Below are 10,811 nucleotides of genomic sequence, written 5' to 3'. Positions count from 1 at the left end.
AGCTCTTGGTAAATGGAGATTATCTGAATTATTTTTATGTTTGCATTATTCCCAGCACCAAACACATACCAAATATTGCATGAATGAATGGAAAATGGATAATTACCGATTGAGGTCCAAGACACCTCTTTCAAAGTAAGTCATCATATACCTAGAAGATTAAATGAATTTCCCTTAAAATCTGTCAAGAATTCTGTCAGTTGTTTTTAAAACATCAAGAGAAATGAAAACACCTGGCTTTCTTATCAATCTAGAATTTTCTTGTTTTTAACTTACACTGACAAATGCTGTCCCATTGTAGAGGAGGTAACAATTAGCTACTGCCTAAAGTGATGATCACGACGTTAGGATAACCAGTTGATGTGTAGCAATTCTTCCAGTTCTGGTACGTATGGTGGGTTATATATAGGCATATGAAACACATATACCTATGTCCCTGCAGAAGAGACAATACATCTCTAATATGCATTGCACTTTTTGTTCAACACTGATGTAACGGTATTTAACAGAATTTTAAGAACTGTTGAGCAAAATTATTTAATGTGAAGCATTCGAAAACCATACAATCTTAGCAACCCCCAAAAGTGATGCAACATAAGCAGCCTTCAGTTTTTGAAAGCGAGAAGGGAGTGTCTAGCTGTGGGTCATAATAAAAAGATGCCTTTCAACACTGCAAAGTTCATTGTTCAAGGCAGAAATAACAGAGATAAGGCATATACTTCAGGGCTCCAACAAAAGAGGAATTGTGGAATGAGAATTTCAAACACAACATAATGACAGCAATACCAGAAATCAAAGTATTCGTCTAGGATCCTTACTTGCAGAGAAAGCATTATGAAGCTAATAAGGCGCAGAGCCTTCACCACGAGCAGTTTTAACAGGCCAAACTCTGGCAAGTCCTCTGCAGGAAGGGCTTCTTTGAAAGCATCAGGGCTACCTTAATACTGGAGAACCAGAGTGGTAGGCTGCCAGAGGGTCTACAAGTGGCTGCACTACTTAAAAAGGAGAGGCTCAGGAGTAGACACGTCCTCAGCTTGCCTGAAGTCATACATGCATGGCTATAAACATCCTGTGATTCAGAAGTTTTTTTCAACTTTGGTTTTTATAAAAATGGCAGGCCGTGATTGCATACACTTTAAAAGTAAAAAACCCTTATGAGTAATAACTCAATTTTACAAATAAAAGGAACTTCTTAGTGCTCAGACTTCCAGAGAAACACAGGGTCAACAGATGTTGACCTCCTCTGTCCCTCTAATAATGGTAGGTACTGACAAACTGGAAATAATGAATTATAGCAAAAGAAAAACACTTATGTAATAATACAAGGGAAGTCTATTAGTATATTAGTATATATACTAATTAGTATATTAGTATATAATAAAAGAGCTCTTGTTTTTTAACTAATATTTTTTGTAACACCAACAAAATCCTCACAAGTTAGAGCATATGGCCCTACCGGCAGGACTCTCACACTAAGCATGACCTAAGAAGCTAATCTGGGAGAATCTGAAGTATCTGTTGCTACTTCTACCTTAATTCTTTATCCCAAATGAAGTCATATCATATACCACAGCACAAAGGGAAATTAGATACTAGTTATGAGTTAGCACAAAAAGAAGTTTAAAGACAGCAAAAAGAAACAGCATTTTGTTTCTGTAACGGAGTCTGAGAACTGCCCAAGAAATACAGCCAAGTTCATTAATGAGGTAGATCTGATAGGCATTTTATACTTTAAATAATTTTGATTATAACCATCAAATGAATTGCTTAGACGCTGTGGTTAAGAAAATTGTACAAAATTAAGCAAATTGTTTAAAAGAAACATCTAAAATGTAAAAGGATTAAAAGAAATATAGAAGGTAGAATAAATGTGGTAACAACTGGGTGCCATTTCTAACAAAGTGTTTCTTTCATATTTTATTCCTAAATGTGAGCAAAGCCATCACAAATGAATGTCAGAAGCAGTTATAAAGATTGGGCATGGTTACTTGTAATCAGCTGTATTATAAAGAATAGATTCCTTTGAAATACACAATCTTGCAGGAAGATTCTGTCAATGAGAACTTCATTGGAGCTGTCAAAGGTGTGTGTCTGTGGTACAGAAACCAGAGAAAACTGGATCCAGGAGACCATTCACTCAGACTTTGCACATATTACTACTGCTCTGGGCCTCAATTTTATCATTCATAAAACCCAAGGGGTTAACAAAAGACAGAACTCTAAAATCCCAGCTGTAAAAATCTCATCCTCTGAAATTTATGTATAATGATTGCTGTTGGAAACTCCATTCCCATCAACCTTAATGTCAGTGATAAAGTAGGAGGGGACCACCAGCTCTCTTGGTCATCCTGTCCTTTTAAACCAAAGGCCAAAATCCTGTTCCTGAAACTCTTACCATTTTCCTACATTTTCTCCTGCCTTTAGTTCCTTAGGCCAACAGTTCTTCCTTTGGAACTAGCCTCAGAGCATCTTGTCTAGCCACCTTGTTTTATAGATGAAAAAAGAACCAGAGAGGGCAAGTGACTTGCCTAGAGAGTACCAGAGCTAGTCAGTGACAAAGCCAGGACTAAGAATCCAAACCGGCTATTTGTAAAGTCCAGTCTTCTTTTCCTTAAATCATACCACCCACTTGTCTTTCACTCCTGACAAAAATCAAAACAAAAGCATGTTAATAGGGGTAGGGAGAGCATCTATTTAGATAATACCGATAAGTAGAAGTTATTTTATTTCAAAAATGAAAATATGGATGTGAAGGCATCATGCCCCTTGATTTCAGACTGTATCACAAAGCTATAGTAAACAAAACAATATGGTATTGGCATAAAAATGGACGCTCGATCAATACAACAGAATAGAGAGCCCAGAAATAAATCTTTGAATGTATGGTCAATTAATTTCCAACAAAGGAGGCAAGAATACACAGTGGGGAAACGAAAGTCTCTTCAATAAATGGTGTTGGAAAAACTGGACAGCCACATGGAAAAGAATGAAACTGGACCACTATTTTACACCATACACAACAATTGACTTAAAATGGATTAAAGATCTGGATATAAGACCAGAAACCATAAGACTCCTAGAAGAAAACAGGCAGTGAGCTCCTTGACATCATTCTTGGTGAGAATTTTTTGGATCTAACTCCAAAGGCAATGACTATAAAAACCAAAATAAACAAATGGGATTGTATCAAACTAAAAAGCTTTCTGCACAGCAAAGGAAACCATCACCAAAATAAAAAGGCAAGATACTAAACGGCAGAAAATATTTGCAAATCATAAATCTGATAAGGGGTTAATATCCAAATTACAAAAAGAACTTCTACAACTTAGTAACAAAACACAATCTGATTTAAAAATGGACAGAGGACCTGAACAGACATTTGTCCAAAGAAGACATGCAGATGGTCAACAGGTACATGAAAGATGCTCAATAATCATCAGGGAAATGCAAATCAAAACCATGAGATATATCCTCTCACGCCTATCAGAATGGCTATTATCACAAAGATAAGAAATGACAAGTGTCGGTGAGGATGTAGAGAAAAGGGAACTATTGTGCACTTTTGGTGGGAATGTAAATTGGTACAGCCACAATGGCAAACAGTAGAGAGGTTCTTCAAAAAACTAAAAATGGAACTACCATGTTCCATTTCTGGTTATTTCTGGCAAGTTCATTTCTGGCTATTTATCTGAAGAAAATTAAAGCAGAGAGAGGGAGGGAGGCAAACCATAAGAGACTCTCAAATACTGAGAACAAACCAAGGGTTGATGGGGGGTGGGAGAGAGGGGAAAGTGGGTGATGGGCATTGAGGAGGGCACCTGTTGGGATGAGCACTGGATGTTGTGTGGAAACCAATTTGACAATAAATTATATTTAATATGAAAAATTTTTAAAAATGGTGAGAAGACAAAAAAAAAACAAAACAAAAGCAGTAATTCAAAAAGACATGTGCACTCCTATGTTCACTGCAGCATTATGCACAATAGCCAAGATAAGGAAACAACCAAAGTGTCCACTGATGGATGAGTGGATAAAGATGTGTACACACACACACACACACACACACACACACACACACACAGAGGGATACTATTCAGCCATAAAAAAGAATGAAATCTTGCCATTTGTGACATGGATGGACCTTGTGGGTGTTACATTAAATGAAATACGTCAGAGAAAGACAAACACCACATGGTTTCATTTATATGTGGAACCAAAAAAACAACAAAACTCATAAATGCAGAGAACAGACTGGAGGTTGCCAGAGTCAGGGGAGAAGGAGGACTGGCAAAATGGAAGAAGGGAGTCAAGAGGTACAAACCCCAGTCATAAAATAAATAAGTCATGTCATGGGATGTAATGTTCAGCATGGTGACTACAGTCAATAACACTGTGTTTCATGTCATATAACTTTATATGGTGATGGGGGAAACTAGATTCATTGTGGTGATCATGTTGCAGTGTATACAAATAGAGTCATTATGTTCCACACTTGAAACAAGTATATGTCAACTATACTTCAACAACACAAATGTGGATGTGATAATAAATGTTAATAACTAAAAAGATGAGCTTAACAGATGCACGGCAGACTCAATCAACCACATTTTAATAATCACAGCCTAAGGCCCTGGAAGTTAAAGAAAGCTGTCAGGCTGAGGAGAGGGAGGCAGAATCCTTTGGATGACATTAAAGGATAAACACAAGGTTGTTGGAAAGTGACTAAATTCCCTATACCAAGGAAAGTCAATTCAAGGAGTTAAGGTACAGAGACAAAGATGGTAAAATCTGGCTTAGAGTTAACTGCAACTTAAGTCAATGTAATGCTATATAACTGAGTATTATACCTATTTTCATTATGTTCTAGTAATAAGAAGTCAGAGAAAAGTGATGGGTTGTGCCATTGTAAGGCTAATAAAGCATCACAACTCCTATCAGCACGGACTCTGATTTTGACATCTGTGACCTGTCTCACTAATGATAAAAGTACTAAAGCAATTCAGATTCATTTTTCTGGTATCAAGAAGACTGGCTGGTAAGATTCAAAGGAATGAGTGGGATGTGAATTTAATGAAACTGTAATTATCTTCACAAGGAGACTACTGAAAAGTGCAGAAATGCAATAGAGATCTTAAAAAATCTTTAACAACCGAGGGCAAAAAGAGGTGTAGAGGCAAGGTAGACTGGTTCTACAAGGGAGACAGACTCTTAGGAGACAGCAATATGTAGAAGTAATTGGCTCTTGGAGAACAAATGGCTTATGTTTCTCGCTAATGAGATTTCATGCAAAATTATTAATTGGTAACAAATGACAGAAGCACAGGAACCAATATCAACAACAAATATTAGTTTTTCTGAGGGATATGGTAAAAATCTGTGCTCCTTACATTTCTACCATGGGTTTCTGGGAAGTCATACTCGTGGTAACAAGGACAAGCCCAGATCCCATAAGATCAAAGTAATAAACAGGATATAATACACTAAACGAAAACTCAAAAACTATTTAGAATAAATTAAGAGTAAGAAATACATTTACATTGAAAAAATGATAAGCATAGGGTATCCTGAGTTTCTCAATTATAAAAAGAACACAAAAAGTAGTATCAATCTGAAAGGCTGTCATAATGATTAAATAATATACACAGATTCTTAAGAGTATGTGATACACACTAAATGCTTAACAAATGTTATAACCAGGAGGAAGAATAACTTCATTAATAAGAGCTTTCAAACTGGACTCATCACCACCTCCTCCCTGCTTCAGCTAAATTTTGAGCACACGAATGTGATCACTATTAGCCAATTAGGTAGCTTTTGACAAGATCATTGACCAGATCTTACAAGAAAACCAAAAAATAGTATTTGGAAACCAAGATGAGGGAAAAAGAAAGAGTACCTCAGGAGGCACTGGCTAGCAAAAAACACATTCGGACATTATTTATAAGCAGCCATCACAAGGCGAGGGCTCACTTGGCAGTGACACAAAGATAAGAAGTCAAAGATCAAGGAAATTTAGAAGTCTTAAAAATTAAAGGAAATTGCTGTGACATGAACCCTAATGAAAAGTAAAAAATATTTCCACAGGGAACTATAAGACTCTTTTGCTAGATCCATTTTTATTTAATTTGAAAACAATTTAAGACTCATCATCTCTTCACCTACCAACTAACAGCATACTTATTTTCATCTCAATTTATTTCTAGGAGGATCTCGGCTTATTTTTCTCTGTTTTATGAGGCATTTAATTCCTTCCGGTTCCCAGTGTGGAAATTTATGTTTTAATATTTCCAACTTTTTCCCCATTAAAGGCAGAGATGATTCCCTCTACTCATCTAATCGTAAAAATAAAGTGACAGAAAAGAAAGCTCTTTCAAGTCTGGGAGCATATTCTTGGGCAGGACATTCAAGGCTGCATACAGGGAAGGATGAAGTATGAAGAAGATCTCATAGGGGAAGATGCGAGTTGATGAAAAAGAAATCCTCATGCGATTTAAAGGCTACATGTAGAGGAGGAACAAAGCTCCTGAAGGGTAGTGGATTAAAATGTAATCGTATGGCTTTCTTCTCTCCTCATTAATGGAAATGTGGTCTGTGACTGAGCAAACTCTACAAATGTTCTGAAAGACGCCACGTGGCTTACTAACAGATATATCTATGTTTTTCAAAGTTTAGAATTTGCTTCTTTTCAGACATTCCAAGAGTCAAATTGGGAAAATTTCTATTTCTCAGAAAACATTAATAAATTAAGACCTTGGATTTTATTGCCTTTGCCCATTCTCCTGATACTGTTGTTCTTTCCTTCTTTAAAAACAACAAATGCACCCCCCTTCCCAAACTACATATTGACCGTAGTGAAATAAAAGAACTCTTTTTTTTGTTTGTTTTCCTGTAAAGGGGCTCATAAAAATATGCCTAGAGACAGTGACTTAAAACCAGACAAATCCAGATCTCCAACCCTATCAGTTTCTCCATCTTACAAGCACACTTAAGGCTCAAAAAGAAAAATTAATGCCCAAACAGCCGGTGAGGCATATAGTCATAGAAACGTTTTCTATCCTGGTCATACCAGGTATCACATAAGATACTGTCAAAATCTTTGATTGACCATTCATTTAGAAGGGGTTCTAAACCCTTTTAAAATCATATAATAATCAACATCAGCAACACTACGTCAGGGATCTTGGACCACACTCATAACGGCTTCTTTGTCAAGTAAGCAAAGAAACTATATTATTTTGGTTGCCTGGAAGTTCATATCTGTTTCAGCGAAATGCAAATATCTTGGATCCCTATGAAAGGGTGTGGATCTCCACATAAATGATATCTCTGTTACAGAGAAAGAAGGGGCTGCTGCACTTGCTGGAATGTCCTCGGCTTTGTATCAGATGCTCCAAATTTGGTTTCAACCAGGCTTCCAGTTTGCCGAATGTCAAACTTCATGCTTTAGCAAGGGGGGAAAGTCTAGATGCCAGGAACACACTAGACCTCTCAGATAAAGGAGTAGAAGCATGCTTCAGTTGGACTAAGGTTGGTCCTCTTTGTTAGCACCAAACTCTCATTATTTAGTTCTTCACAGACTAAATTCCGGTTTCTCTTAGAGGAGAGGACCTGGATACTGAGAAGGAATTAAAGTAGATATTAAGGTAGAAATTCCAAGGCCAAATATCCCAAGGTCAGGCAAAGCAGCATCTGAGGCCGGTACAAGAAAGTGGTGGAAGTCAATGGGCAGCAACCCTGGGGTACTCGAGCTTTCTATGTCCTTGTCCGGCCTCATGGCCCTACCTGTACCCCAATCATGGGCACCACCTCCTCAATCCACAGCAAGTCCAATGGAGCTGAGGTTCTAGTTTGTCGGTGGTGAATCCGGCGTAGCCGCAGAAGGTACAGGATGATGGCCAGTAGCACCACCAGGATACAGGCGAAGAAGAGATAGTGGTTGTAGACAAAGGAGAGACGGAACCAGCTACCATGGGCCTGCCGGACACCTTCTTGCCGTAGATCCCTAGGCAAGAGTTTGAAGGTAACAAGTAACGTTAATTTCGAAGAAAAACATTCATGCGGATTTAAAAGGCCAGTGGTGTTATGCCATTTATTCTATCCATGCAAATATGCTGATACCAGTTCCACAGAGCAAGCAAAGCTGAAGAACGTCTCTAGCCCTAGGACTGCTATGTGATTCCTCCTGTACTTTCTTTTCCTCACAGGCCTATGTGATTCCTCCTGTACTTTCTTTCTCCTCACAGGCCTACGTCCTCCAGAATGGGGACAAAATTAGAAGACAAAAAAGTGAACAGTGAGATAAGACTGATCACCTATAATACTGATTGTCTTAACAGTGGTCCCATGCCATTCTGTAAATACATACATACAGTTTGTAACTATGGTTCTAACAAGAATAGGGTGGTCCCTAAATCCAATCAAGAAATCAGTGTATTGAAATCCTTAAAAAAATTGGCTGTGCTTCCTGTGCTTTCTTTAGGATATATCTAAAGAAAGTGGTTGCCTGATCAACTGTTTTATAATCTGGAAAAAAAAGAGGAGACATGTAAACCAAAGTGCAGGAGCCTGCCTGCTTAGAACAGAAGCTGCAGTTTGGAGGTCCAGATACTGGATCCGTTTTTGTTTGGTTCGACCTGAAGTGTTTTCTCTAAATGTGAATCTCCAAACTGAAACGCTGCTTATAAAATATGGATTTCTGGCTTGTCCTGACAAATGACAACTGGCAGGTGCTGGGACAGCACTTCCGCATGATAGGAGTCAGCCCTTCATCTAGAGCACGTACTCTCCAGCTCCCCACTTCTCTCACATCTATCAGCTACCTGGTTTCTGACAATATTGGGTTTAAAGAAACAGGCAGCAAAGATTAAAAATTCATTTTAGTTTATCCGAAATAATACAGGGGAGAGAGTACCTAAACATTATCCCAAATATCTTATATACATAGAGCAAGACATCAGGCTATCATAGCTTAATGACAATACCCCCCTAAAAGCATCTTGTGTGCTTTGTTCTAAATTCTGGCCCACCAAAAGCCTTCCAAGTCAATGACATGATGTCTAGAGTGACTCTACCCATTACGAAAGACTGCTCTATACAGCCAGCATTCCCTAGCTCTCTAGTCAGATGTTTTCTACAATAACCTAAGAATGAATTTTGGTTTATCAGTAAGAATCTTAGAACTGGTTAGTAAGTGCTCAATCCTAAAGAATGATTTATTATGCATAAACAAAACTGCATTCCTGAAATTGCAAAGCTAAAGAACAGACTCCGGATTAAATTCTCAACCTTCTTTCTGTTTCAACATAACTGGTTAGTAATAATAGTTCATGGGATAGTAATAAAGGGAGTTAATTTGGATGCATTTTTGAGGGAGAGCGGTCACTTAAGAAACCTATTCTGAGACAGCAATACTCTAAGTTCAAGACGCCAGTTCAGTCCACTTTACCTGAGGGGTAAGAATCGTGTTTTATACAGAATGGCTCCCAGTGTCCACTGAACTTCTCGGTCATATACCAGCTGGGCTGTCTGCAGGTGTGGGTAGTCATAGGGAAAGTGGAATCCTTCATGAAGAACTTGGTACATCCAAGCCGATTTAAAACACTGATATCTGTGTGACAAAACAATAAATATTTTTTTTTAAGAAGAAGAAGAAGAAAAAAGAATACTTTCCACATACTCCCATTGGATGTCAAAAAGGATCTCTCTCCCCAGTTCACCTTCCTCGCCTCTAGGTGGAGCCAAATCTGAGCCTACTTTATCTTGATGTTTACCACAAAAGTGCAGGAACACCTTTATGCCATAATGATATTGCTGTGTTTTTTTCTTTCTTTTTATAAGAGTCCTTATTTTTAAGGAGCCTGCTGTAATTACATGATGTCTGGGATTTGTTTCAAAAGAACCCAATTGTGGTAAGAGGGTGGGAAAAGAGATGAAATAAGATTTGCCAGAAGTTGGTAGCTGTTAGCAGAGAAGCAGGGTGATAGGTACACAGAAATTCATTATACCATTCTATTTTTGTTTATGGTTAAAATGTATTAACTAAAATGTTTACAAAATGGGAGGACTGATGAACCAAACTGGCAAAATACTGGTATTTGTTGAAGCTGGGTGAGGATTTATGTTACTGTTCTTTCCACTTTTCTGCATGTTCAATATTTTAATTAAAAGCTTTAAAAAAACACCACTTTTGATTTCAAACCATTTGGAATGAGCCTTTTGGTAACCCTGGTTTTCCCTGGCTTCACTAAAATAGGCTCACTATTTTGGCCCTTATCACTCAGAAAATCAAAATCTAAAAATCAAATTCTCGATTCTCCTTCAACAGAAAATTCCATCTGTATTCTTGCTTGTTCTCTCTCTCTCTCTCATTATAATCTGCCATCTGCGTTTTCAGGCCAATCTTAGGGAAAAAAGGAAGCTACTCACTTGAGTCGATGCTCATCTGCATGTGATGAAAAGAGACCATTCTTGAATCTCTGAGTTAGGACTGACCAAGCCATGCCACAGTAATCCTGGAACAACCAAAGAGAAACAGAGGAACATGAAATTAAAGCACAACTAATTTCCCTACAGTCTCAGCTGTTCCATGTCTAAAGTTACTTGTGGGCGACTAGTTGACAAAGGAAAACAGAAATGCCACATTCATTCCCTGGACACTGTGCAAAGCAAGTGCCAGAACACAGGTTCCTGAGGGTCTCCTTTTTATTCCCATCACCTCAAGTCCAGTACAAAGCCAGCCCAACACGGCTCCTGAGCCTCTGTGGCTTCAGAGAGGGGTAAGGTTAGGACCAGAAATAGCAACATCAAAGCCA

General features: G+C 38.1%; 1 protein-coding gene across 1 annotated transcript in view; it reads right to left on the bottom strand.

The window, feature by feature from the left end:
* Positions 1-521: 521 nt before the first annotated feature.
* ENTPD7 (ectonucleoside triphosphate diphosphohydrolase 7) overlaps positions 522-10,811 on the bottom strand; it is a gene marked incomplete at its 5' end in the record, with an annotated part of 30,814 nt that continues 20,524 nt past the window's right edge. Inside the window, 3 exons of the mRNA XM_049645578.1 lie at positions 522-8,002; positions 9,446-9,607; positions 10,426-10,511. Coding sequence (XP_049501535.1) covers positions 7,771-8,002; positions 9,446-9,607; positions 10,426-10,511 — 480 coding nt within the window. The remainder of the gene's footprint in view (positions 8,003-9,445; positions 9,608-10,425; positions 10,512-10,811) is intronic.

The sequence above is a fragment of the Panthera uncia genome, chromosome D2, assembly GCF_023721935.1.
Source record: "Panthera uncia isolate 11264 chromosome D2, Puncia_PCG_1.0, whole genome shotgun sequence".
NCBI classification, from domain to species: Eukaryota; Metazoa; Chordata; class Mammalia; order Carnivora; family Felidae; genus Panthera; species Panthera uncia.
This window is presented reverse-complemented; position numbering and strand designations above follow the sequence as displayed.